The sequence below is a fragment of the Oncorhynchus keta genome, chromosome 2, assembly GCF_023373465.1.
Source record: "Oncorhynchus keta strain PuntledgeMale-10-30-2019 chromosome 2, Oket_V2, whole genome shotgun sequence".
Taxonomy (NCBI): Eukaryota; Metazoa; Chordata; class Actinopteri; order Salmoniformes; family Salmonidae; genus Oncorhynchus; species Oncorhynchus keta.
This window is the reverse complement of record NC_068422.1, coordinates 64,965,292-64,993,186: the sequence shown is the minus strand read 5'-3', so window position 1 is coordinate 64,993,186 and position 27,895 is coordinate 64,965,292. Positions and strand designations below refer to the sequence as shown.

At 44.7% G+C, this 27,895-nt stretch overlaps 3 protein-coding genes across 4 annotated transcripts in view; 2 read left to right on the top strand and 1 right to left on the bottom strand.

The window, feature by feature from the left end:
- Positions 1 to 17,402, top strand: part of LOC118382754 (protein CBFA2T3-like) — a 58,594-nt gene extending 41,192 nt beyond the window's left edge. Inside the window, 9 exon segments of the mRNA XM_052480576.1 lie at positions 1,052 to 1,239; positions 3,258 to 3,424; positions 3,427 to 3,534; positions 3,874 to 3,959; positions 5,473 to 5,713; positions 6,071 to 6,139; positions 6,890 to 6,943; positions 8,951 to 9,141; positions 11,548 to 17,402. Coding sequence (XP_052336536.1) covers positions 1,052 to 1,239; positions 3,258 to 3,424; positions 3,427 to 3,534; positions 3,874 to 3,959; positions 5,473 to 5,713; positions 6,071 to 6,139; positions 6,890 to 6,943; positions 8,951 to 9,141; positions 11,548 to 11,898 — 1,455 coding nt within the window. The 3' untranslated portion in view covers positions 11,899 to 17,402.
- Positions 17,403 to 19,388: 1,986 nt separating this feature from the next.
- LOC118393774 (embryonic polyadenylate-binding protein 2-B-like) lies at positions 19,389 to 22,602 on the top strand. Of its 2 annotated transcripts, none has more exons than XM_035786825.2 (6): positions 19,389 to 19,975; positions 20,484 to 20,577; positions 20,919 to 20,986; positions 21,133 to 21,239; positions 21,405 to 21,492; positions 21,647 to 22,602. In XM_035786825.2, exons 1-6 carry the CDS (start codon positions 19,907 to 19,909, stop codon positions 21,965 to 21,967), a joined length of 747 nt encoding a protein of 248 aa, XP_035642718.1. In that variant the 5' UTR covers positions 19,389 to 19,906; the 3' UTR covers positions 21,968 to 22,602. The 2 variants fall into 2 exon arrangements, with proteins under 2 accessions (XP_035642718.1, XP_035642717.1); XM_035786824.2 differs by having other exon boundaries at positions 19,400 to 19,975; positions 20,916 to 20,986.
- Positions 22,603 to 22,634: 32 nt separating this feature from the next.
- LOC118393775 (trafficking protein particle complex subunit 2-like protein) lies at positions 22,635 to 24,129 on the bottom strand. The gene is made up of 5 exons (XM_035786826.2): positions 23,969 to 24,129; positions 23,175 to 23,347; positions 22,997 to 23,084; positions 22,842 to 22,921; positions 22,635 to 22,758 (listed from the first exon to the last, which is right to left on the bottom strand). The coding sequence occupies exons 1-5, from the start codon at positions 23,999 to 24,001 to the stop codon at positions 22,713 to 22,715; spliced, it is 420 nt and encodes a 139-aa protein (XP_035642719.1). The 5' UTR covers positions 24,002 to 24,129; the 3' UTR covers positions 22,635 to 22,712.
- Between the last annotated feature and the right edge of the window lie 3,766 nt (positions 24,130 to 27,895).

The following is a 27,895-nucleotide window of genomic DNA, read 5'->3' as shown; positions in this document are numbered from 1 at the left end:
GTGACTAGGGCACACATTCCTGTCTGTCCCACACACTCTGTATCTCTGTCCCTCCTGTTTATTCCCAGAGCAGAGGGACATATGGGGGACAACAGGGGGGTGGGCCAAGCTGGAGTCATGCCTGGTTATTAACTATAATTGCAGGTGGCTTGTACGGTTGTGGATGGAATGTATTCCACACACCACATACCAACACAAATACATTCACATACATACAATACATTCACTATGGAGATCTTGGTTAGCTCAGTGAGGGAAAGATGAACAAGCAAACAGTATCTGCTCTATAGGAAAGGGGTTAACTAGCAACCAGGCAGCATTCCCACAGTGTGCTAGATAGATAGATAGATAGATAGATAGATAGATAGATAGATAGATAGATAGATAGATAGATAGATAGATAGATAGATAGATAGATAGATAGATAGATAGATAGATAGATAGATAGATAGATAGATAGATAGATAGATAGATAGATATTATTGTGAGAGTGGCATGGCGTGCCTCTAGCAGTATCCAGAGGATGGCTCAGGACCTTGTGTCAAGAGGACAGTTTTCCAGCCGGCCTGGTGTGCCATGAGGTTACACATCTGTGACATGGCAGCTAGCGCTGTGCTTTGTCAAAGTGACGGCCTGACTGAGCTCTCTGACAGCACCCACTTACCCCTCCTCTCTCCCCTCTTCCTCCCCCTGAGGGAGACAGACACTGGGGAGGAATGTGTGGTGGTGGGTCTGTGTTATCTCACCCTCCCTGTCTCATCCTCTCTCTTTCTCTCTCAATCTCTCTCGCTCTCTCACTTTCTCTCTAAATCGCTCTCACTTTCTCTCTCAATCTCTCTCTCTCTCTGTCTCTGTCTTTGTCTTTCCCTCCCACATGCTCTGGCTCTTAATTCTAAAACTATATTATTTTTATGCCCTGTCTCTCCTCTCTCATCCTCCACCTCCCACCTTGACCCTCCTCCTCGTCTTGCCTTTTTCCACTTACCATATCTTCTCCTTTCATTCCTCCTGTCCCTCCTCCCTTCTCTCCCCCTTCCCTCTCCTCTAACAGGCGAACCTGCCCCTGCTTCAGAGGGAGCTCCTCCACTGTGCACGGATGGCCAAGCAGACACCCGCCCAGTATCTGGCCCAGCATGAGCAGCTGCTGCTGGACGCCAACGCCAGCTCGCCCCTGGACTCCTCTGAGATCATGATGGAGATCAACGAGCATGGCAAGAGGAGGACCCCGACAGGTACTGAGTGACCACCACACACACACACACACACACACACACACACACACACACACACACACACACTCAAAATACACACACACACACACACACACACACACACACACACACACACACACACACACACACACACACACACACACACACACACACACACACACACACACACTCAAAATACACACACACACACACACACACACACTCAAAATACACACACACACACACACACTCAAAATACACACACACACACTCAAAATACACACACACACTCAAAATACACACACTATGCAGACACGTCACATGCCACAGCTGGAAAACAACTTATCACTCCTCTCCCTCCATCTTACAGCAGAAACACAACTGAAAAAACACACACAGGCTTACACACACAAATAATTGAATTATTTCTGGGTATTTGGAAATGCCAAGCCACAAGGGGGAGGTTATAAATCCTCTGTGCGGGAGGCGGAAGTCTGGGCAGCCCTGATGCCAGGCGGGTAGGGAGGGTGATTCAGGCTGTGCCAGCTGTCTGTGAGGGGAGGAGGAGGAGGAGGAGGAGGGAGGAGGGAGGAGGAGGACAAGTCCAGATGCTGTGGATGTCACGCTATAACCACAGCAGCAGCAGTGGCTCTGTGTCAGCGGCCCCAGTACAGTATATGAGGAGATGTCCTCAGTCCAACCCACAGACAATGCCCTCACTGTCCTATACACTTCCCTGCCCTCCCCACAGCAGCCTGCTGCCATATCCGCCCCACATAGTGGGCCGTATGGAGGGGCGGGTGGAGACACATCTGGAATTTAAGACAGACAAAACCACAGCACTACTCTCCACCTCCCCATCTCTCTCACTCCCCATCCCTTTATCTTTGGCTTCCTCTCCTCTCCTCTCCTCTCTCCTTTCATTCCTCTTCTCTCCTGTCCTTTCCTTCAGTCAGCTAGTCAGTATGTCAGAGATGTGTCCAGATCCTGCTGAACCCCTGCTTGAGCTTATCGTGACGGGGAGGGAGGGAGGGGGAGAGAGAGAGAGGGTGGAGGAATGGGCAATCCCTCTGTAATCTGCACACCTCCGCCTCCCAACCCCTGGCTTACAGTGTCACGGTGGGCTGGGCCAGCTGTTGCTTAGATATGTGAGATATCGGTGGCGGGCTAGAGCACTGACAGAGACAGACACATCCCCCCCTCACAGTCTCACCCCACGACCCACAGCCTGCCAGAAGGTGGAGAGGGTCTGCAGAGGGGATTGGGGGTAGAGGGTGGGAGGGGATTCATCACGTAAACAAAGAGGGGACAAATACCCATACACACACACACACACACAGACAGACAGTAATATACACACACACGGACTCGTAAACAGAAACACACTCGCATCCACATGACACTGAAATTCCTTTCATTTGCCTTTGATCCCGGGGAAGATAGAGAGCGATTTACCTCCGAATGCCTGGCTGTTTCACCAAGCTAAACAGATGAATATCAACACCGGTGTTTATACTGTCCAGATGGCTCCCAAAACAGGACCGCCACTGAACATCTGCCAAACACAGACTCACAACGGCACCGTAGGTCTGTGGGAGAGGCTACAGAGGCAAGTTACGAGAGTGAGTTGAGGGACGTTAGGATGAAGAGTTTGGATCCCAGCTCGAGACACAGAATATACCGAGTGTATTTCTTACGTATGGCGTACAGCTGTGCACACACTCTGGAGTAGATTCTGTCTGAAGTGAACAGTGAGCTTCTCAGCAGGGGGGATTCCTGAAACACTGTCAGATTTACTGCTCATGTCTTCTAGTAACAACAACAGGTTAGCGGCCCAGTAAATCCAGAATGCGTGGATGCCCTGAATATAACACATCTTATTCCTGTTCCCTTGTAACTTCCTCAGTGTGGCATAGTAAAACAATAATGGATTTTCCTCATATTCTAGGAGATGTTAACAATTCTAAAGTGAGTGAAAGTGTCCGATTTGGTGGTGACACGTATAAAGGGAATGTAACCGTGTTGACCTGTCCTCTCTTCCTTCAGGACCAAAGACTCAGAGAGAGACGGGCACCACCCGGAGCACCTGGCCAAGCGGCCCTGCACCATCAGCCCCAGCCAGCGCTTCAGCCCCAGCACTGGCCTGCCAGCCCACCCGCCCCCCAACGGCCTGCCCACGCACCCCCCCAACGGCCTGTCTCACCCCAACCCCCCTGCCCCCAACACTACCGGCTGGAGGACATGGCCCTGGCCCACCACTACCGCGACGCCTACCGCCACACAGCAGAGCACCGCGAGGCTCGGGACAGGCACCGGCAGACAGGTGAGAGAGGGAGGGAATGAGAGAGGGGCGAGGGAGGGATGAGGGAGAGAGAGAGAGAGGGCCTCATGGCGTCTCTAAAGAACAATGACAGGTTGTCACAGTTTGGTGTTAAATTCCCATGGTAGTGCATCTATAAAAGCCTATAGTGACACATGCTTGGGTATGTCCCCCTAGGAATCCAAATATGTCTTCCCTCGGTTAGAGCCGTAATGGCTCACACTGTATAAGGAAGTGTTAGAGCCCTAATGTCCTGTATGTGGAGGAGACTGGAGCCAGAATGGCTCATATATGGTGATGGTGCCTAAGTGCTGAACGCAGGACTGTGTGTTTGTGTTTCAGCCGTGCATGGAGCACGTCAGGAGGAAGTGATCGATCACCGCCTGACAGATCGGGAGTGGGCCGAGGAGTGGAAGCACCTCGATAATGTACGTGTTGCTGGGGTAGGGCTCCCCGGTTTTATCCTAATATCTCCCAAATATCTCCCAAATATCCCCTATCCTACAGAGAAGTGTGTAGTAGAAATCTTTCAACCTCTCGGTGCTGTAGATGATATGAAGGGAGGTGGGACAAGGGGAGACAGGGTGCTGCTGACAGATTTAAGAACTGAAACCTCAGCAGAGTTTGCATTTGATGGACAGCTGACCTTAGGGGGTCTGTAGAGGCTTGTGTCCATGTCAGGAATGGACAGCCGAGGCCTCTCTGGCCAGCATACTAATACTGGAGCAAGCACTCTGAGCTCCCCTTACCTTTACCAAGGTTGGAACATTCACTCACACACACACACACAAACACACACACACACACACACTCACTCAGGCACTAAAAAAGGGCCACAGATGGAGCGAGGGACCCAGTAGAGGACAGCTCCAGCTGGGGAGAGCAGCTGAGACAAGGGCTGTAGTCATGGAGGGAACCGGCCTGTGCTGGGCCTCTGCCAAATTAGAAACACTCTACTGAAATAAATATAGCTAACAGAGAGGGAGAGGGAGAGAGAGGGAGAGAGAGAGAGAAAGAGAGAAAGAGAGAGAAAGAGAGAAAGAGAGAGAGAGAGAGAGAGAGAGAGAGAGAGAGAGAGAGAGAGAGAGAGAGAGAGAGAGAGAGAGAGAAAAAAAAATATGGAAGGGGGCATTTTTCAGACCGGGGGTTAGAGGAGGCATAGGGCAAAGGCAGAAAGAGAAACAATGTTGAGAGAGAGAAAAGAGAGTTAGTGAAGAAAAATATCAAGAGGAAGGCAAGGGGAGGAGGTGTGGGTGAAAGGCTTTAGCAGACAGGGGCTTGGAGGGAGCACAGGGGTGGAATGAATTGGTTAGGCCTTTTCAATCGGTAGCACAGATGTTACAGCCATTTTTACTTCACTGCTCTGTATAATCACTCAACCTCATTCACACACACACACACACACACACACACACAGACATAAACACACACACACACACACACACACACACACACACACACACACACACACACACACACACACACACACACACACACACACACACACACACACACACACACACACACATACTCAGCACCGCTGGCTCTCGCTGCTAAAACGGTGACAGGGTCACACGCTCCTGAGTGCTCCTTAGAAAGTATTGTTGCACCTAAACAGCAAGAACTGATTCTAGAGACACTGGATTACTCCCCAAAAAAATCACTGAAAATGTTCTCATACAATTTGACATCTTGATGAAGGTTATGCCTGATTGTGTTTTTCATAGACTAAATTCAGACTATACTGCACACTATATAGTACTTCCGAATAAAACTATGCGACCCTGATTTATCGGTACACTTTTAGGTGCAGAGGCTCCGCCATCCTTGAGCACCACCGAGAGCAGCTGCCTGTTGTCAGAGTCTGAACTGTAGGAGAAGAGCGGTGCTCTGATCATGTCTCCCCCTCCCTCCCTCCTTCCCTCCTCCTCCCCCCTGCAGCTGCTCAACTGCATCATGGACATGGTGGAGAAGACACGGCGGTCTCTCACGGTGCTGCGGCGTTGCCAGGAGGCCGACCGCGAGGAGATGAACCACTGGATCCGACGCTACAGCGACGTGGAAGATATGAAAAAAGGTGGGAGCAACGGCCAGCCACGCCCTCCTCCTCCTCCTGTACCTCTACCTCCTCACAACTCCTCCTCCAACACTCCTAACAACGTCGAGACACAGCAGCCCATAGGTACTTCCACCGCTGCAGACACCAGCACCAGGCTGTCACTCTTCACTCCACACCGTCACTCACTGTGTTCTGTCTGCTCTGAGGAAAGAGGGGAGCATGCTGGGGGATTAAATGAAATGTTACAAAGCCAAATGAAGCTCAGGTTTGAGTGTGTTCATGAGGTTGGGACGCAGAGGGCTGAATCCTAACTCGAGATCTATGCACATAGCTTGGGCTTTTGGTTAAACCATGCACTGACGTTCGTGGGAAATCTGTGCAAAATATTGAGTTATTTCCGGTTAGGATTTGGCCCATAACGTGTGTATGTGTGGAGAGCGAGGTAGACTGACTGATGTTCTGGTCTGGATTGTGTTTCAGAGATTCATAGGGACTTCCTGCACAGACCTGCGTCTGGCTACCTACCTGAGGAGATCTGGAGGAAGGTTGGTGAGTAACCACACGTCCGCCCTAACTGAACTGTCTCTGTCCCATCACCCTCACCGCAACCGCCACTGCAGATAGCCCTGAAGAGGGCCCTGCCTGTCCTGTTGCCATAGTTACATAAGGACAGGGATGGGATTGGAGGGCCTGTGACTGTCATGTGTGTAATTAGTGCTAAGTGCTTTCCACCTTTAACCTGCTATGAACGGCGACTGCAGTTCAGCTGCAGTGAAAATGCACTAACCAACCTGGCGCTGTCCAGAGCAGTGCATGCAGCAGAGGTGGGGCCTGCAGCTTCACCGGGGAGAGGGAGGAGGAGGAGGGATTTCCTCTGCTTAGGAGTCGTAAAGCTTCGTCCATGTAATACTGCTTTTCAATGTGACAGCTTTTAACTTATTGTTTTAAATATACTTGAACTAGCCAGACCAATTTTATCCTAATAACTGTTGGCAATCTGGGACCAAGCCCCTTATTCAGACCAAGGACTGTCACTATCATACGCAGAGCAGACTGATTCAGTTAGATGTAGCAGGGGTGGGTTAGCGTGTTGCAGTGCCTGGTCCTTATATAGCTAGCATATAGCTAGCATATAAGAGGAGTCAGTTATGACGTAGCCTTGGTCCCACTGAGTACCAACACAATTATGCTGCAGTCATATTTAAATACTGCAGGGGGAAAGATGCTGCTGTCTGAGATAATGTGCTGCATTTTCACCAGCGGAAGAACTATTTTAATTTACAGTTGTTCTTCATACAGGTGCTACAAGTATCCCACTCTCCCCAGCACTGAAGCAACTCCAAAACAAGCAGGGTGAGTATGACAGCTCCCATCTCTGTGTGTGTGTGTGTGTGTGTGTGTGTGTGTGTGTGTGTGTGTGTGTGTGTGTGTGTGTGTGTGTGTGTGTGTGTGTGTGTGTGTGTGTGTGTGTGTGTGTGTGTGTGTGTGTGTGTGTGTGTGTGTGTGTGTGTGTGTGTGTGTGAGAGACCCCTCCTATGGTATTCACTACTGCACCACCTCTGTCCTATTACCACTGCTCCCTCAGCAAACAGCATAACTGCAGTCCATCTCTTTCATTAGAAAGAGACACATATTCTCTGGTGTCGGTTGGGTTGAGAGACTCTGCCGCCTTTGAAAAACAAGATCTGAAGTGTGAAAAAGGAAAAACCTGCCGAATCCCTCCGGAATTAAAACGTTAATATTGCTGCCCCTCTGTGTTTTGCATTAAGTGCTAATTGTCCTAGCATCTGCTCTGCAGGCTCCTTGATAAGAATTAATTACATTTGTAAACTAATCTTAGTGATGCATGCATTAAGCCTGATAATTGAGCAGCAGAGGACTGTACCGATAGTTAGGAAAAGGCATGCACGAATAAGGAGGGAAAACATGTATTAATTAAATGATGGATGAAGGTAGAGACGGGCAGGGTGAAAAAAGCCAGGGAAGGCTTGTGCGGGAGGTGTTGAGAGGATAAACGGAATACAAACTACTTCTCCAGATTCTGAGCAGAGGAGACCGACTCACACACACAAAGACATGCAGGCACGCACACACACGTCCTCATATTCAGCACATACACACGGGACTAGCCGCCCAGCCCCCAGCCCCAGCACAGCAGCCCCAGCCCCCCGTACCCCAGCCCCAGCACAGCAGCCCCGTGCCCCAGCCCCAGCACAGCAGCCCCCAGCCCCCACCCCAGCTCAGCACAGCAGCCCCCAGCCCCCGTGCCCCAGTCCCAGCACAGCAGCCCCAGCCCCAGCTCAGCACAGCAGCCCCAGACACCTGACCAGAGGGGGAGCAGAGGGAGAAATATGACAGTTATTTATGACTCCTTTCCTTTACACTAACTGACTGGAAGAATCAGGGAGGGAGAATAGACCACAGTATGGCTCTCACATCCAGTCTGCCCAGAGGAGGCTCACTCACCTGGGGGACCATCTGACTATGTCTGTGTGTAGAACGGAGGGGAATCTGGTAATACAACTTCCCCTCCTTTTGGTTGTACAATACATTTACTTATCCCATATACTGTACCAGTTGGCAGTTTGATATGATATTTTTCATGGCCATAAAATATACATTTGGTGGTTGAACATGAGGATTTAATTAGTTGTATTATGTGGGGCAGCTGTTTTCTTTAGATGGAATTGTGCAAGAGCGCTAAAGCAAAATGAATCTCCGATGTTGTATTTTGTTCTCCTTGTAACATGAAGAAAATAATGAGCGGGATTGTGATTCCTTCCTAACCGGATAACCACTGTCTTCTAATGAGAACCAGCCTTAGCGTCACTGCCTATTCGCTCACATGATTTGGCATTTGTAGAACAAAGGCCATAGGACCTCTTAACACAGTAAACCCCTGTTAGCAAAGTTATGCATCAATGATATGGAAAACATTTTCACTCCTCAGTTCTTACGTCTGTTTCCTCTCTGTTCATTCACTCAGAATTGAAACAAATCGGAAGCAGAGAGTCACAGGATAATGGGTTAATAGGCACGTTTATGAACAAAGTTTGGAGACATCTGCTGTTGTCAGCGCTGGAAATGATTGTTACCAGACGTCTTTTAATTCATTATTAACAGGCTTCTTTTTCTGACAGAATGTTTTAAATCTTGGATGATGTACATCTGTTTGCCGAGATAAAACAAATGGAGATCTTAGAGTGCCTCAATAAAGGATGACAGAGTAGGAGCGGTCATGGGGACTGACGCCTCTCTCTCTCTCTCTCTTTCTCTTTCTCTTTCTCTCTCTCTCTCTCTCTCTCTCTCTCTCTCTCTCTCTCTCTCTCTCTCTCTCTTCTCTCTCTCTCTCTCCCACAGAGGAGGCAGTGAACGAGGTGAAGAGGCAGGCGATGTCGGAGCTACAGAAGGCTGTGTCAGACGCTGAGAGGAAGGCCCATGAGATGATCTCCGCTGAGAGGTCCAAGATGGAGAGAGCGCTGGCCGAGGCCAGGAAACAGGCCTCTGAGGATGCACTGACCGTCATCAACCAGCAGGAGGACTCCAGCGAAGTGAGCATCACAGCCTTATCACCCACAACAAGCCCCCACACTCTTAAGGTTTCCACACACTTAACATGCATATAGCTACATGCGTGCACATTTTTTTTGAGCAACGTGCACTATTTTGGTAACATGTTACCTCATCAAGGTTTTCTTGTTCTCTTCTCATTTGTTGTGAAAGCAGAAGAATAGTGTCTCTTCCCTTGCTAGCAAGTTGTCTAAACACTGCCACCGAGCTAGCCTTTTAGCAAAGATTTTTTATAACTAAACCAAGATAGACCACAGCCTGTCATTTCAAATGTAAACCAATTAGTTATAGTGGGTAGAACAGGCATGGAGGTAGGCAGAGCCAAGCACGAGCTAGCGAGATCCTATTGGCGCGTTCTAGCATACAGGTGCATATTTCCGTTAGGGAGCGCCTACTCTGTGAAGTGTGCGTATGCAATAACCCAATTCGCCTTTGCACTCCTTCTAAACAACGCAATTTTTTCAAACTTTGACAAAGTCTATAAAACTTTGTCCACTCTGTTCGTAACAGATTGTAGTTTTGGGAACAGAAAACTATTGATATCAAATGTTTCATCGATGAGAAAATTTGCAGAATGTCTGCCAGATCCATCTTTTTCCATCTTCTCCCACTGCCGGACACTGGGCTTCCTCTCAATACCATATTTGGAAGTGAGTGGAAACGCCAAGCAGATGCTTCACATTTATACATCCGGAGAAATATCTGTCTCATTGCTCAATCTGGGTTTTTAGCTTCCCACATCGCCATGTGAAATTATCAGATTTATAATTCAATTATAAGCACTGGCAAAAATTCTTATACTTGCCTCTGTAACCTGCAAAATTTGATATAATGCTTCAATATATTCACTCCCATATCAGCTAAAAATAGAATGTCATCATGTTTTGGTCACAGAAAAAAAGCTAAAATCTCTCAGCTGTTTTTAACAATAGCCTGGAATCTATAGTTAAATTATTACTTCTAAACACAATACATTGGGGGTGTTCTAATAAGGCTATAATGTTGTTTGGTTTATTGTTTGAACAGTCGCTGAGATTATACTAATTTATCCATGCTACTTTGATGCATAGCCTATAGATCAAATCAAGGAACCAAGCAAGCTTCATTGCCTATTGCCCCCATGACTACACAGGGAATGATACAGCGCGTTACAATTTTCAAGGAGCCACCTCTTTTAAGATGAAAAACGACATTGCTACATTCTGCTACGACCCTTAGGGTCCATCTCCGCAGAGTATAAATAGCCCTTATGAAAAATAGATGCTATCTAGAACCCTAAAAGTGTTCTTCGGCCGTCCCCATTTTAGGAACCCTTTTTGGTTCCCGGTAGAACACAGGGGGTTCTACATGGAACCAAAAAGGGTTCTACCTGGAACAAAAAATGGATCTCTTATGGGGACAGCCGAATAACCCTTTTGGAACCCTTTTTCCCAAGAGTGGACCCCATGCCCCACACCCTGTGCCCTCTAACATAACACAGCACAGCAGCAGGTATAAAGAGAGATACACTCCTCACCCTACTGTCAGTAAACAGAGGTACACACTGCTGCACTGCATCACAAAGCACACTGTCACATTCCAAACCTCAAACTCACAATCAATCGTGTCTCCACAACCCACCAACCACCCGTTTTACATAACAAGCTGTCACACAGCTAACTCACTTCTTTTAGACCGCACAGTAACACTTCCTCAAAATAGTCCTGTCACACACACCTTCTCTTCACATGACTTACAGTCACACACACTTCATAACATGCCCCCCCCACCCCACCACCATCAACATTTGCTTCTCAGTAACAGCTCATTCACCAGTTCTATACAAGCCAGAGTCCTCAATGTAATGTATGTGTGTGTTCGGCCACCCAGACAGATTCTGCACAGAGCAACAGATTTTCACAGTGCCTGGAGCAGTGTTCAACCTATCAATTCTCTATCAAAATCCCATATTCTGCACAGAATGTGTATATCTTAAACAGGACACTGTCTGGTCGTGGTGTTAATGTGAGCCACAGCTGGTCTGTGTCAACACCATGTTTTCATTTCATTATTAAAGAGTGACTCCAGCCGCTTGTTTGAATAACAGCAGCCACAAGTGGATGGTTGGAGCAACAGTGTCAGGGCCAGGACAGGCCAGGACAAGACAGGACAGCACAGGACAGGCCAGGACAAGACAGGACATGACAGTCCACCTAGTGGTTTGGGGCATTTGTAGCCCCAGAAAATAAATGTGGGAATTTGTTGCCCAGAACATGAAACACTTCAGCTGTGGATATCATGACAGTATTTGAAACGTGGTAACAATGATATTTGTATAATAATATAACAGGTTGACGACCAGAGATTTATTTTATCAACTCTATGCCTTCTTCCCACTGTCTCTCCAGAGCTGCTGGAACTGTGGACGCAAGGCCAGTGAGACGTGCAGTGGCTGCAACACGGCACGCTACTGCGGCTCCTTCTGCCAGCACAAAGACTGGGAGAAGCACCACCACGTCTGTGGCCAGGGTCTACAGGGACTCCCCGGGGGCAGCAGTGTTCCTCTGGGCACCCCCTCCTCCAGCGCACCCCCTACACACTCAGAGAGCACCCCCCCTGGTCCACTCTCCCTGCCCGGCCAGACCAGCGGTGGTGGGGGAGGCAGTCTCTCCGGGAGTCCTAAGGAGGCTAGCTCCAGCAGTGCCTCACGCTCCACTACCCCAGCGACCCCTGCACTGCTGGACACCACCTCTCGCTGACCCCGCCCTGCCACGCCCAGTCACTCCCACTGACGCTACAGTACAGCTGCCATCCATCCTTAACAAACAGAGGAATCTCCATCGATCTGCGCCCTTTTCTTCTTCTGTACTGCATCTGTAGTGGTCCATGAATACTGCACCGCCGACTACTTCTTAGCTACCTGAAGGCCTTGTTTTCTCAACTCCTCAACCTCCCCCCAAAACACGTTCTGACTGACTCTCAGCCACACAGACTTTCTCCCTGTCAAACTCGAAAACTGGTCAAGGGGTCCACTGTTGTGTTTAGCATGGCTAGGGCTTACTTTACTGTATGCTCAAAATAAACCAATGCAGAGGCAGAACTCCCTCTCTTAAAGTCAAATTACAACAACAAAAAACACCATACTTGGTTATTGAACTCTGATAATGTCGTGTCAAGATAAGCTTTGTTATATGCCAGACCAACACGTGGCCTCAGTAACATAAGCCCAGTCAACGCCTGTGTATGTCGGGGGCTTGCATTGCATGGGACTCGTTATGGTACCACACGTATTGTGAAGAAGAGATATCTAAATTTAGCACTTGGAGAGGATTTCCCTTTAACGCAGCAGGAGTGGGATGACTCTTAACCCCCAGCATGTGCACTAACAGCCCAGACCTCTGAGAGATGGATAGATAGATGCGTCTATAGAACAGGCTCCTCTGTGTACTGGGCCATGGACATGTCCTGATTGAGGTCCCCTATCTAAGAAGCCAGACACCAGTCAGGAAACCCCTCTTCTGATGGAGGAGAGGGGATAAGATACACTCATGGTGCGATTTATTCCTCAGAAGCTCTTCCATAATATGGCTAATTATTTATCCAATGATTTATTTTTGGGCTTTTAGGAAGATAAAAAGAAAAGTCCAAATATTCAAAACAAATAATAATGATTTAAAAAAAAGTTAACTACCTTGCTAGCGAGCCAAGAAAATGACACCGGACTCACCTCTCTGTACCGATGTGAACCCAAATCAATTCAAAGAGGAAGGGAAAAAACATGATCCAAACCTTTTTATTACACTGCCAAAGTTACTAAGAGACAAGGAGAAGCACTCATCTTGTAACCAAACGCAAGGAACTTCACCTCCTCAAGCAGCAAAGCCCTGGGAGATAAAGGCTATAGAGCAACAAGTCACACAAAAACTCTATATTGAGTGTACACAAAAACTCTATATTGAGTGTACTGGCCTCTGTCAGCCTGAAAATACCCACAGTGATCCACAGAGAGAGAAATCCAGAGTAAACATTTGAAACGCCTGCCACAAAAGACAATTGAAATGGAAGGACCAACCACTGAATGTGACAGTGATTTATGTGAATGGCAACGCAATGGACAAAGAAGCAGCTACTCAAAAAGAAGATGAAAGGCATTGGAACTGCCAAAAATAACCTAAAAAAACTGAGAACCTGTCCAAGCAAGCATTGTACAGTATGGATGAGACTTTTGTTCCTAATTATGTTTTTTAGCTCTATCAAGAGGATACATTTCAGTGAGTCGTACCTTTTCACCCTCCTTTTCCAAAGCATGACAAACAGACTAACGAGCCTCATACGTGGTGTAGACTCAGTTCTCTTCTCTCTCTCTTTCTACCTCCCCCCCACTTTCTTGTATGTTCCTCCCTAAAACTCTCTTGTCCCTCAGTCAACCCTACCCCCTTTGGACATAACCTCTGAGCAGATATCTGGGAAGGGATCAAACCTGCTTGTAGATAATCCTTTCTTTGTTTCTCGCAACAACAAAAAATGGTCTCTGTATCTGGTGTCCACCTGTGCTGCCCTTGTGCGTTTTCAGAAAGAGGGACTTTTCTTCTTTTTAAGTTTGGGCTGAACATTGAAGCAGGAGCTAAGACACTCTAGGACAGAAAACCCCATGTTGTACTTATTGTTCAATTTGTTGTATCTTTATCAATGAAAAGAAAATCCTCTTGTAGAATATTTTATATTGCTCGCATTGTAAGACAGTGAGAGGACAGAGGTGCAATATGAAGAGAATTCAGCTACTGAATGAAACCTCAGCAACTACCCATAGGGGTCATATAATATAGATACATATAAATATATTTAAAATAACATCAGTAACTTAATGTGAATGTACATAGTATTTAAAGAGGTCCAAAAATGTGTTTGCCAAATAACAGAAACCTTTAAAGTAATGTACAATGTCCAGAATATGATTTCTTTCCAGTTCATTTTTTAATCAAAGGCATTTTCATTTCTCATAAATCCTTATTTTCTACCAGATTAGCAAAGTCTGCTGAGTGAGTAATCTCAAAAAGATGTTATGAGGAGGGATGTTGGCAGCGATAGTGGTTTTCTTCTGGAGTCACAGTTCTTATAGATCCCCCTATAATTGATGGCAGCGTACACCTCTGACTCCCTTCAGGAGGAGCCAGCCATAGCTCTCATGACAGGCCCAAGAGGATGGTTTTAAAGAGGAGAAAGAGAGGCTTATCACACATGGATTCTAAAAGCGTCCTAGCATGAGGCTAAATTACTCCACTACTCTGGATATTGGATTTAAAACACAAGAATTTATGCCCAAAATGTTATCTGTGAAACATTGCCATCCATTGGGCTGAAGTGCCACTGCAGTGGGCCACCTTTTACACTAAAAACCATGTGGGCTGCCCCCAAAACAAAGCCTACACACTGGTCTGGAAGTCTGAAGCTTAACCTAACCGTGATACTGCCCAATCCTTTCACTGGTTATTTTTTCTCACCCTGTCCATAGATTCGTTTGTGAAGATGCAGTCTCAGTCAGTTATCCTCATGTAGGGTTAGGATCCTAGCAAGGCAAAAAAGACTCAGAACCTGGGAGAGTTGGAACAGATGTCTTCACAATCTCAGACTAACAGGGAGGAATGCCATCTCATACAGTAATGTCATCACAAGCTATATTGAAGTTAAAACATCATTAAGTTATAATTACACACTCAAATGGCTTTCAAACATAGCATTAAATAAGGACTGTACCTGCCATGTTCAAATGAATGATATAATAATCCCGAACCAATTGGCCACATAACTCTAAAATGGACCAAACTCGAAGGAGCTTTTGTGTTGTTTTATCCTGTACTGTTAAAAGTATGGTCTGCCAGGCTCTTTCGCATTTAAAACCTAGAGTGACATATTGACGGAGAAACGATTGGACGTCTATTAGCGTTGACAGTGTGTTTAATTTATCACATGATCTATTTTCCTATATGTCAGTATCGAAAAGTAATATATAAATCGTTCCAAGTGTGATAAGCTGCGAGGTACCCTGCATCTGCGTGTATATGTGTGTCATATGTTATTACCGGTGTATTGAAATGACTTCAGCCTGTTTGTGTTTCTAAACCCTTCAGCCCTCTGATCTTTAACCCCCACCTGAACATCCCTCCTGTCTCCTGACCCACCACAAGCTACCTCCTGTGACCCTGCAGCACATGACTGGGAGAGGTCACTGAGCTTTGGGAGCAGGGCTGCGAGCAGACATGCAAACTCACACAAACATCAGAGCAAATAGGAAACAAACCCGAAAGATCTAATACTGATAACTTTATGATGTGTATATTTTCGCACCTCAACTCTGTCAGTCAGAAATAGTGATCAAAGGAGGAACTCAGATGCTTTTGATTCTAGACTCTCTACGTATACTACACTGTCCAGGGTTCGATATACAGTAATTCCTTCCATACCCAAGCTGAACGTTAAACCATTACATTTGTAGTCCAAAACAAATAAAGCACAGACCAAAGTATTTCTGCACGGCGGTGGATTTTGAAATTGTGTCGAGTAAGACCAGAAATAAGGAGGCTTGAGGCCAACTATACCTGTTAACCAAAGTGTCTGAAATAAACACATGCTCAAAGCACAAGACAAAAACAAACAACCAACGCATCTGTGAAGGTGGAGATTTGTAGATTATTTATTCAAGCAATCAAAGCGCTTGTTTCTACATATCTAATGCCTCAGATAAGACTACAGAAACATCTCTGGAATGCGTAATGATTGCTTTGAGTTTTCTTCCTAAGCCTTGCTTACAGACGTAATAATTGCATGGTGTGTGTGTGTGTGTGTGTTTGTACTTGTTTTTCTCTTTTCACAGTTTCTCTGTACAAACTACTTGAACCTTCAGAGCTTTAATGAAACATCTCAGTCAGAATAATGGCAGAGAATTCTAAAGATGTAGCAGTGCACTGAGAGGGAAAGACAGAGTGAACTCACCCACCATATTATCCACAACATTACTGTAGGTTTTGATGACATTTCAATACACATTATCCTTTAATGCTCTCTGTGTGCTTTGCTTGTCTGCGAATCAACCCTGAAACACAATAACTCTTTAATTTGTCACAACTTGTGGCAAATACTATTTGTATTGACCAAAAAAAAATTGTGTTTGTAATATCAATCACACCATCTCTCTCTTTCTCCGCTGTCCCTTTTTAAGCCCAGCATTGGGGCACATGCTATTTGGCCAGGTCTGTACAGTGGTTGGTGCTGTCGAACATTTGGCCATGTAAGCTGTCACTGAAAGGACATCTGAAGTAGAGTTAGCATGCTGAACTCCTGTTCTGTGTGACCCACTGGAGAGAAGGTTTAACTAATTCTCTTTTTCTATGACCAGACAAGAGAAACAAGGTTCCTAAAGTGGTATGGGCTCTGAGGAAAGGATTCATGTTCTGGACATGGAATAATGGAAGACCAACTAGGTGTGGAGCGTTCTATTTCATCCATGCCCTGTGATGTCATAATGGGGTAATAGGAGGACTGTTCCTGCCTCTGATGTGAAATCTACATAGCCTGGAGGTCTCCACCGCTTATATATAGATAAAGACTGTCATTTATTCACATATACAGACCACTTTATTATCTCTAGGTTTTTAATACGGCATACATGAAGAGGGCAAATTCTGTGTTTTCGATGGCAAATACTAGCATGTTGGCATCAGCCTCTCCCTAACCATTTACCACCAATCTATCAATGGAGTTTCTTGGCTCATCTGATTTCAGTGATTGATTGCCCTGTGAAGCCCGCACTGATACTAAGCTGAGATGGCAAAAGTTGATACAGCACTTGGTCTCCCCAAGTTATGGTAGGGATGAAAGTGTTTTTATTAGTTGTTTTTTTTACATTATTATTTCAAGACAAACAAAGACTTTGTTTTATATGTGTAGGGAAGCATTATATACTGTATTGTGCAATACATTATTACAAAAAAAAAATAAGTTTCTGTTCGAAAGGTTGGCGCTTTGAAGAAAAAATTATTTTCCTCTTTAAGAGTCCTATTATCATTCTTTAGATGAAGTGAACTGTGCCAGAATAATTTAATTCTGATTTTTATTTATTTAATGCATGCTTTCCTTCCCTTTTTGCTATTCCCCTTCTTTAAACTGTGCGCTATGTTGGATGTGTGAAGCTGTAAACATTCTAATTCAGGTTATCGTCTGTGTTGAGCTATGTAACTGCGTAATTAAAAATGAAATGAAATATCAATCATGTTTCCTGATTTTCTGAATCAAAAATCCTTATTTCAGTATCATAATGAAATAGTGCTGCACGGGTAAGTTGGAAAATCATATTTTGGTGTAGTGGTATTAAAAGTTGGGGTTGCGACCGGGAACTGCAGTGGGGTCAACAAAATGTAAATACACTAGACAAAAATATGAAGGCAACATGTAAAGTGTTGGTCCCATGTTTTATGACCCGAAATAAAAGATCCCAGAAATGTTCCTTACCCACAATAAGCTTATTTCTCTCAAATGTTGTGCAATTTTGTTTACATCCCTGATAGTGAGCATTTCTCCTTTGCCAAGATAATCCATCCACCTGACAGGTGGATATCAAGAAGCTGATTAAACAGCACGATCATTACACAGGTGCACCTTGTGCTGGGGGACAATAAAAGGCCACTCTAAAATGTGCAGTTTTGTCACACAATCAATGCCATAGATGTTTCAAGTTTGCAATTGTGCAATTGGCATGCTGACTGCAGGAATGTCCACCAGATCTGTTGCCAGAGAATGTAATGTTCATTTCTCTACCATAAGCCAATGTTGTTTTAGAGAATTTGGTGGTATGTCCAACCGGCCTCACAACCGCAGCCCAAGACCTCCACACCCGGCTTCTTCACCTGTGAGATCGTCTGAGACCAGCCACAATGAAACTGTGGGTTTGCACAATCAAAGATTTCTGGATAAACTGTCAGAAACCGTCTCAGGGAAACTCATCTGTGTGCTTGTCGTCCTCACCAGGGTCTTGACCTGACTGGAGTTTGGCCATGTAACCGACTTCAGTGGGAAAATGCTCACCTTCGATGGCCACTGGCACGCTGGAGAAGTGTGCTCTTCACGGATGAATCAAGGTTTGAACTGTACCAGGCAGATGACAGACAGCGAGTATGGCGTTGTGTGGGCGAGCGGTTTGCTGATGTCAACGTTGTGAACAGAGTGCCTTATGGTGGCGGTGGAGTTATGGTATAGGCAGGCATAAGCTACGGACAACAAACACAATTGCATTTTATCGTGATACCGTGATGAGATCCTGAGGCCCATTGCCGTGCCATTCATCCGCTACCATCACCTCATGTTTCAGCATGATAATGCACGGCCCCATGTTGCAAGGATCTGTACACAATTCCTGGAAGCTGAAAATGTCCCAGTTCCTCCATGGCCTGCATACTCACCAGACATGTCACCCATTGAGCAGGTTTGGGATGCTCTGGATCAACGTGTATGACAGCGTGTTCAAGTTCCCGCCAATATCCAGCAACTATGCACAGCTATTGAAGTGGAGTGGGACTACATTCCACAGACTACCATCAACAGCCTGATCAACTCTATGCAAAGGAGATGTGTCGTGCTGCATGAGGCAAATGGTGGTCACACCAGATTGGGTTTCTGGGTTTCTGATCCACACCCCTACCTTTTGTTGTTGTTGGTATCTGTGATGCATATCTGTATTTCCAGTCATGTGAGATCCATAGATTAGGGTATAATTAACATTTTTTTAATTGTTGTATGTTGCATTTATATTTTTGTTCAGTGTACTGTGTGTGTACATATGTAACATTTAAGAGTACAGATCATTGTATGGGACAATAAACCTATACAAACGTTTTTGAGAAAGATAATTTGATTAAAACATTTTTTTTAGTAAATGTATTTATTGGTTTCTTTTCGTTTTGATAAGAAATGAAATTGCAAAAATCTAAATTTACCCAATTTTATGTTGTGTCATTCTTATTTTTGGGGTGGGTGGGGTCGCGAGAAATTATTGGGGGAAAAAATGGGGTCTCAACTGAGTTTGAATGCCACTATTAATCTGATAGATTTTAAAATGGCATTTGTAAAGGTAACTGTATATGTACCAGCATAATCATTGAAGTACACAGGTGACTGAGTCCAATAGGATTAGGCTACTTCAGACACCCTCTGTGGGACGGAAACAAATGTTAGGTTAACATTAAGGTCAATCGTAGATAAAGACCCACAACAGGTTTTTTACTGTTATTTTCATTATATTTCACATAGCCCATAGAGGGGGATTATTCACAGCGTGTTCCAGCATGAGGTACGGGCAGCATTTGGACAAGTCACTTTATCCTTACATTATAATCGATAGCAGTTAGCATTGAAACCACACGATAATTACATGCTGACATTTATGAAAATAAAATGATACCTTATAGATTCATTTTTATTTTTTATAAAATGCCCATTCAACAACTGATGGGGCGAGCTCACAAACATGTGATGCACAGACAGGTGACAATTAATTGACATTGTAAGCAACCAGTATTGACAAGGCGTGGGTAGATTCTGTCCGCGAGAAGATATTTTTATTTATTTATTAGCCATATCAAAATCGGATTAGTGATTAAAGAAAACATCGATTTCATTGGAGTCTCCTACACTGGACTGGCTACAAGAGAGCGACGTCGCGGGCATTGAAGTGGCGTCCGCGGGCATGGGTTTGGTGTCTGCTGTTGACCACTGAATATGGCGGAGCAAAGGCAAGACATGTACATAGAAGGCGAGCTCGCGGGAGATCATTACATGGAGGACCCGGTATGTAAGAACATAAGATTGCATTCGGCCTTGCGTGATACAATTTGCAGGCTAGCCTACTGTTTTTTTTTTTCTTCTTGAATGCGCAAATGATTGTACGCTACGTAATGTAGGGTTTAGGGATATTCCAGGTAGCCTATTGTATTATTACTGCAGCACATATGCTATGTCCTATGTTACCTGATTGATATGGCAGTTTTGTATGTTTTAAACTGCATTATCTTGCCACAATCTATCCATCCACTGGGGCGCGCCTGCGTAATGTGGCAGCAGCATGTGTAGTTCTGAACAATATAATTGCATCCTCAAACTAACGTTACTTAAGACAGCTGCTCATATTGAGATGCGCGGCATATGTGGGCCCTCAAGGCACTTGCTCATCTGATGCGTTTCAGACATGTTTTCATGTTGTCTGAAAGTTTATTTTTTATTGTCTCCTACTGCATAGTGGCATAGTTGTTATGATACTGCATGTTTCAGATGTTTTGGCATTTCCCTTTCCATATAGGAGTTTGAAGCCATCAAGGCACGGGTGCAAGAGATGGAGGAGGAGCGGCTGAGAGCAGTGCATTATGAGGCAACAGAAAGCCAGATCCAGGCAGGTGAGCTCCTGTTCAGCCTAGCCAGCTGGCCCACACCTGAGCCCATCTACTGGGCTGACCTGCCACGGTGTGGCTCACATCATTGCCCAATGAGATGAGCAGTGAGCCGCAGCGTTCCAGAAGGGTATCCTCATTGCCCAAGGCCCGGCAGCCTCTATTTCAGGTTATCCCTTCCTCTGATGGAATGGGGCTTAGTGTCTTCTTGCAAACACCTCTTGATAAATATATCTAACTAGTCCACAGTTCCTCTAGGTGTTGTTATTAGTTGCTTTGTGTTTGCGGTCTTTTGATTTCCGTCGTGTGCAATATGCTCCAGTGTTCTCTTCTGTTCAAAACAGCAGGAATGTTCTATACAATGACCCATGAGGAAAGGATAGATGCTGACAACAGATCTGTCTATGTGGGAAATGTAAGGTTTACTTTTTCTAAATTAATGTCTACATTTAGCTTTAGCATTCATGTCAAGTTATACACAATTCATATTTGATACGATATCCACAAAGTAACTGAGGGTCCTCATGCATAGACTAATGATATTTTATGGACATTAAACAGGTGGAGTATGGTGCCACTGCAGATGAGTTGGAGATCCATTTCAATGGCTGTGGTCCTGTCAACAGAGTAACCATCCTTTGTGACAAATTCTCTGGCCATCCCAAGGGGTGAGTTTAACTATCCATCCCATCACGTGGGACATCCAGTTTTAATGCAAAGTCCAAATACAAATAGTTTATGCACCATTTTATTTGTTTCTTGGACATTTTGTATGTTCTGATTATAATTTGAGTATGTTATTGTGTATAAGTTGACAACTTTCTTTCTCCCAGTTTTGCATATATTGAGTTCCATGACAGGGACTCAGTGCAGACTGCCATGAGCCTGGATGAGACGGTATTCAGAGACCGAGTCATAAAGGTTAGTAGGAATGGAAACCTGAATTCTAAACTCAAAACACACTTGATTTGACGAAGTTGCACATTCATTAATAAATTGAGCTGAATGAAGTGTTCCTGTTAACTGTAAATGATTCCAGGTCTTTTAGGTTGTTTCTGTGGCGTTTGCATTGCAGGTATTGCCTAAAAGGACCAACATGCCAGGAATCAGCACCACAGACAGGGGGATTCACAGAGGTGCTCGATCTAGGGGACGAGGTTTCCACCCACCCAGATACAATGGGTATCAACAAGGCAGGTTCCGATACAACATTGGCCCCGCCAGGTCAGTCTCACCACACCCCTACGGGCCCCCAGCTGGGAAAAGACACTGGGGGGTTCCTGAGCACCGTGAGCAGGGCCCTAAACGGCACCCATGCCTTCTCCTCATAACCCCACCCACTGACCACTCGAGGCCAGGGCACACTGGACACATGCACCCGCAGCAACACTACTGAATCACGTCTGGATTCAAGTGATTGTTTAATAAACATGGAATGTGAATTTCAGGAAATCGTGAATTGCTCGTTTCTACTCATTTGCAAATGATTTTCCATGCATGTTAATGGGCAGAAATTGAGACAAGCACAGATTTCAACCTCATTGAATTAAGTCATATGGCATCTTTTGTTAACAGCCTCCATAAAAAGTTATTGCAACTTAATCCTAACAAGTCAGACTTTGCAATGGCCATTTTGTCCTATTGTAGGGGGCATGGGAGGCCAGCCTTGGTTTGCTGCTTATTACTGTAAAAGATTGTGCCTATAGTGGTTTATTTTAGTTGAGCACAGTTTCTTTTAATTATTTACCCAAAGAACTGTTTGACTGCACAGCCATTTGCCATGTCAGATTCTTTTTTTTGTAAGGATGTTTTGATCAGATCACTTATTTTGTTGGTGTGGCTATTGAGCTTGTAAGTATAGTTGTTGTTAAAACAACACAAATGATACAATTTGCATTGTGATTGGCTTTCTTTTGGCTTAACTATATTGACATGCAATTGGCAGTTTGCTTCAAGTACATAGCTCAATGTTTATCACTGTATATGTCAAACAATTTTTGCTTTACAAATTAATAAATGAATTACACTTGATAGTGCTTTTTTGAAATGGTGTAAACGAGAGGTTCAGATGGACATAGTTTATTATGAGGCAACACAAAAAGGTTTCAGGAAATTATGTACAAATGTTCAGGAGGACAATATCAGCTAGCTTGCACCATCATTGCAGACACCATGCTGTCAAAGGCCCTGGAGGGAAAAAAAATGTCAGACAATAGCAATTTTGATAGATACACCATTGCATAACTGACACTGTGGTAGGGATAACTTACTTGGACTGAATGGTGTCCCCAGGATTGTAGAATGGGTTGCACATCACATCAGTAAATGAGTTGTGTAGCTTTCTGAACATCTGAAGGAAACAACTGTGTCAAGTAGTTTCAAAATGACCATAAACTGAACCATACAGAGTCAGGGGTTGACTTACACTTCTAATCTCATTGTCCCGCAGAGATGTGTTTGACGAGTCCGCAACAATGACAAACTTCACCTTGGAGTTTGTCACATAGCCATATCTGGTATGTCGGTAAAGGATAATATTTTCAATTAGGAGAAAAAACATGCAGACAGGAGTGTAATATAAAATTATCATATGAGAATGATACACTTTGTAGTCCTCAGTTGGGTACAGCAACCCAAGGTAAAGCTCTCTCTGGTCTGCCATAGCTTTGCCGACTGCTGAAATCTTCTCCTCCACCACATCCAGAGAGGTATGCACCGTGTAGTGGAACTTCAGTTCATTTTGTATGGGTACACTTCGTATGTACAGAGGATAATTCTAACAGAATAGGAAATAAATTAGTGCAAGCTTCCATAAAGTCTAAATTCACCACAAAATATCATGTATATAACTGGCCAAATACTTGCAGATAGAATGTCTATGGTACTGGACCACAGGTTGAGGGTGCGCAAGCTTTTTGTTCCAGCCCAATACAAATACACCTGAGGGCTTAATGATGAGCTAGTTTGTTGACATTGGGTGTGTTTGGCTAGAAAAAAGCTTCAACCTTCTGTGGTTTGGACCAAGATTGAAGAACAGCAGTGATCTGCTAGCTATCTGCATGTTAATTGAATAATAGCTAGCTACGTCCAGACCTTTCACCTGAAGTCTGACTTGAGTTATTATTGCATGCTTGTCTCTCAAATGAACTCTACGATAAACCATTACGATAAACCATACTCAATGTATCTAGTTAGCCCAGTTGGCTAGCTACTAACGTTACCTAGCCTTATAGCATCACAGTCAACACTCAGGTTCGTAGAGGGGTTGGGTTAAATGTGGAAGACCCATTTCAGTTTAATGCATTCAGGTGTACAACTGACTATGTATCCCCTTATAGGCTACATACAAGAACGAATTTCAAATGTCAATGTGAATAGCGTTCTTGTTTCATTTTACCTCTTTAGCGATGACAGCAATACAGACCGCCATCTTGGAATTATGTCTGCTGTGTGCCTGCCAAGACGTATCACGTGACTGTGTGATAAAGGCAAGTAGATAACTTAACTTTGATTTTGTGTAACAGTTTATGTAAAATAACGGGACTTATTATAAATATTTTAATCGATACAAAAATGTGTTTTCAAGCTTGACTACATCGGGCAGTAAAGTCAGCTTCGCCATTTGAATATGCGCAAGTGTTGCGCTAAAATCGATCGTGAAAGCAAACAATGAGAAATCGTCATGTGCTTCCTGAATGTATTATCATGTGATCACTGCAATAGATGTCTGTCCAATTCAAACTTTGATATTGTTTTGTAGTTTAATATGTGGTATTTGGGCAGATAATCCTTCAAACAAGTCGACTCCGAGCATTGTCATCATTCTTATGGATGACGTAAGATGTTGATGTAGGTTTAGTTTGAGGAGTGATACTTTTTCAAAATTATTTCGAAAACCTGTGGCATGATTACTCAAATGGAAAGGCTGTGTCTGCTCTGATTATATGCCACGTATACTTGACACATATTGACATACAATACTACACAGCATGCAAACATGTGCTTGGTATTTGGTCTCTGTCAGGAAATGCCAACCATTTCTCTGATCCACTGTCATTTGACAGCTTGTTCATCTTATGTTTAGATGGGCTGGGGATGTGGGGGTGTTTGGCCAGCCCTCTGAGACCCCAAACTTTGACTCCATGGTTGCCCAGGGGATGCTGTTCCCCAACTTCTACACAGCTAACCCCCTCTGCTCTCCATGTCAGTGTCAGCTACATACATGTGGTGACACATCTGTCGTTCTGCCCCTTAACAGGCAGTTAACTGTTCCTAGGCCGTCATTGAAAATAAGAATTTGTTCTTAACTGACTTGCCAAGTTAAATAAAGGTATAAAAAAAAAAAGAAATCATGTAATACTTTATTAAAATCCCAATCCTCTTGAATTCATAGTCTGGAAAGCTGGTGCATAAGAACCTGACTGTCAGTGCCACACTCAATGATGACAATTCAATAATATTGTCATTGGAGAGGAATAGTTGCAGTGATGATAACGTCACTGTGGTGAAGTGGGATTTGGGTGAGAGGTTGGTGGTAGGTGCAGCCAGGAATCCTTCAAAAGCCTTTTGAAACAATGTGATGCATACGTCAGAAGCCTAAGCTGTGTGTGCCTGGGTGATAGAGGGGAGAAGACTCATTATGCTAATAGGGATAATACACTATTGAAATATGCTAATGATACCTAATTTGGGAATTTGAATGAACGTGTTATGCAAAATAGATCGACCCTTTTTTTTCTAATTAATATTTAAGCAAATAAGACCTAATCAATTGCTTATCTCATATGTGTGTGATGTGAGTGCCTGAAGGAAGCCAAGTGCATCATACCTGGCTATTTGTATTAACGCCACGGAGAGGGTATTAAAGGATTCAGCCACTGAATGTTAATTATAAATGTAATCATATACTGAAATGGTACGTGGCTTAATCACAATATCCAGGGTGAGCTCCCATTATATATACACTGCTCAAAAAAATAAAGGGAACACTTAAACAACACAATGTAACTCCAAGTCAATCACACTTCTGTGAAATCAAACTGTCCACTTAGGAAGCAACACTGATTGACAATAAATTTCACATGCTGTTGTGCAAATGGAATAGACAACAGGTGGAAATTATAGGCAGTTAGCAAGACACCCCCAATAAAGGAGTGGTTCTGCAGGTGGTAACCACAGACCACTTCTCAGTTCCTATGCTTCCTGGCTGATGATTTCGTCACTTTTGAATGCTGGCAGTGCTTTACCTCTAGTGGTAGCATGAGACCGAGTCTACAACCCACACAAGTGGCTCAGGTAGTGCAGCTCATCCAGGATGACACATCAATGCGAGCTGTGCCAAGAAGGTTTGCTGTGTCTGTCAATGTAGTGTCCAGAGCATGGAGGCACTACCAGGAGACAGGCCAGTACATCAGGAGACGTGGAGGAGGCCGTAGGAGGGCAACAACCCAGCAGCAGGACCGCTACCTCCGCCTTTGTGCAAGGAGGAGCAGGAGGAGCACTGCAAAATGACCTCCAGCAGGCCACAAATGTGCATGTGTCTGCTCAAACGGTCAGAAACAGACTCCATGAAGGTGGTATGAGGGCCCAACGTCCACAGGTGGGGGTTGTGCTTACAGCCCAACACTGCAGGACGTTTGGCAGAAAACCAAGATTGGCAAATTTGCCACTGTGCTCTTCACAGATTTTTTATTTTTTATTTTTTTTATTTCACCTTTATTTAACCAGGTAGGCTAGTTGAGAACAGGTTCTCATTTGCAACTGCGACCTGGCCAAGATAAAGCATAGCAGTGTGAACAGACAACACAGAGTTACACATGGAGTAAACAATTAACAAGTCAATAACACAGAGAAAAAAGGGGAGTCTATATACAATGTGTGCAAAAGGCATGAGGAGGTAGGTGAATAATTACAATATTGCAGATTAACACTGGAGTGATAAATGATCAGATGATCATGTACAGGTAGAGATATTGGTGTGCAAAAGAGCAGAAAAGTAAATAAATAAAAACTGTGGGGATGAGGTAGGTGAAAATGGGTGTGCTATTTACCAATAGATTATGTACAGCTGCAGCGATCGGTTAGCTGCTCAGCTAGCTGATGTTTGAAGTTGGTGAGGGAGATAAAAGTCTCCAACTTCAGCGATTTTTGCAATTCGTTCCAGTCACAGGCAGCAGAGTACTGGAACGAAAGGCGGCCGAATGAGGTGTTGGCTTTAGGGATGATCAATGAGATACACCTGCTGGAGTGCGTGCTACGGATGGGTGTTGCCATCGTGACCAGCGAGCTGAGATAAGGCGGAGCTTTGCCTAGCATGGCCTTGTAGATGACCTGGAGCCAGTGGGTCTGGCGACGAATATGTAGCGAGGGCCAGCCGACTAGAGCATACAAGTCGCAGTGGTGGGTAGTATAAGGTGCTTTAGTGACAAAACGGATGGCACTGTGATAAACTGCATCCAGTTTGCTGAGAAGAGTGTTGGAAGCAATTTTGTAGATGACGTCGCCGAAGTCGAGGATCGGTAGGATAGTCAGTTTTACTAGGGTAAGCTTGGCAGCGTGTGTGAGGGAGGCTTTGTTGCGGAATAGAAAGCCGATTCTTTATTTGATTTTCGATTGGAGATGTTTGATATGGGTCTGGAAGGAGAGTTTGCAGTCTAGCCAGACACCTAGGTATTTATAGGTGTCCACATATTCAAGGTCGGAACCATTCAGTGTGGTGATGCTAGTCGGGCATGCGGGTGCAGGCAGCGATTGGTTGAAAAGCATGCATTTGGTTTTACTAACGTTTAAGAGCAGTTGGAGGCCACGGAAGGAGTGTTGTATGGCATTGAAGCTCGATTGGAGGTTAGATAGCACAGTGTCCAATGACGGGCCGAAAGTGTATACAATGGTGTCGTCTGCGTAGAGGTGGATCAGGGAATCGCCCGCAGCAAGAGCAACATCATTGATATATACAGAGAAAAGAGTCGGCCCGAGAATTGAACCCTGTGGCACCCCCATAGAGACTGCCAGAGGACCGGACAACATGCCCTCCGATTTGACACACTGAACTCTGTCTGCAAAGTAATTGGTGAACCAGGCAAGGCAGTCGCTGCAACTCCCGTATGGACTCAGGAGAGGCTAAGGTCGAGAGCCGTGTGTCCTCTGAAACACAACCCCGCCAAGCTGCACTGCTTCTTGAGAAAATGCTCGCTTAACCCGGATCTGACTAGTTATATACTGTGGAACTTTATGTAAAATCACATGCAGCCTCTCCCACATTAACTACGCATTCAGCTGATCATTTAAATAGTTTATCAAAACATTATGTTGATGTCTCTTATTC

Coding starts and splice junctions, on each gene's coding strand:
- LOC118393774 (XM_035786824.2), top strand. CDS start 19,907: ATGGCGGAGCAAAGGCAAGACATGTACATAGAAGGCGAGCTCGCGGGA. Junction 20,987..21,132: donor GATCTGTCTATGTGGGAAAT/GTAAGGTTTACT, acceptor GACATTAAACAG/GTGGAGTATGGTGCCACTGC. Junction 21,240..21,404: donor TTCTCTGGCCATCCCAAGGG/GTGAGTTTAACT, acceptor TCTTTCTCCCAG/TTTTGCATATATTGAGTTCC.
- LOC118393775 (XM_035786826.2), bottom strand. CDS start 24,001: ATGGCGGTCTGTATTGCTGTCATCGCTAAAGAG. Junction 22,922..22,996: donor GGGACAATGAGATTAGAAGT/GTAAGTCAACCC, acceptor TGTTTCCTTCAG/ATGTTCAGAAAGCTACACAA. Junction 22,759..22,841: donor GGGGACACCATTCAGTCCAA/GTAAGTTATCCC, acceptor TTTTCCCTCCAG/GGCCTTTGACAGCATGGTGT.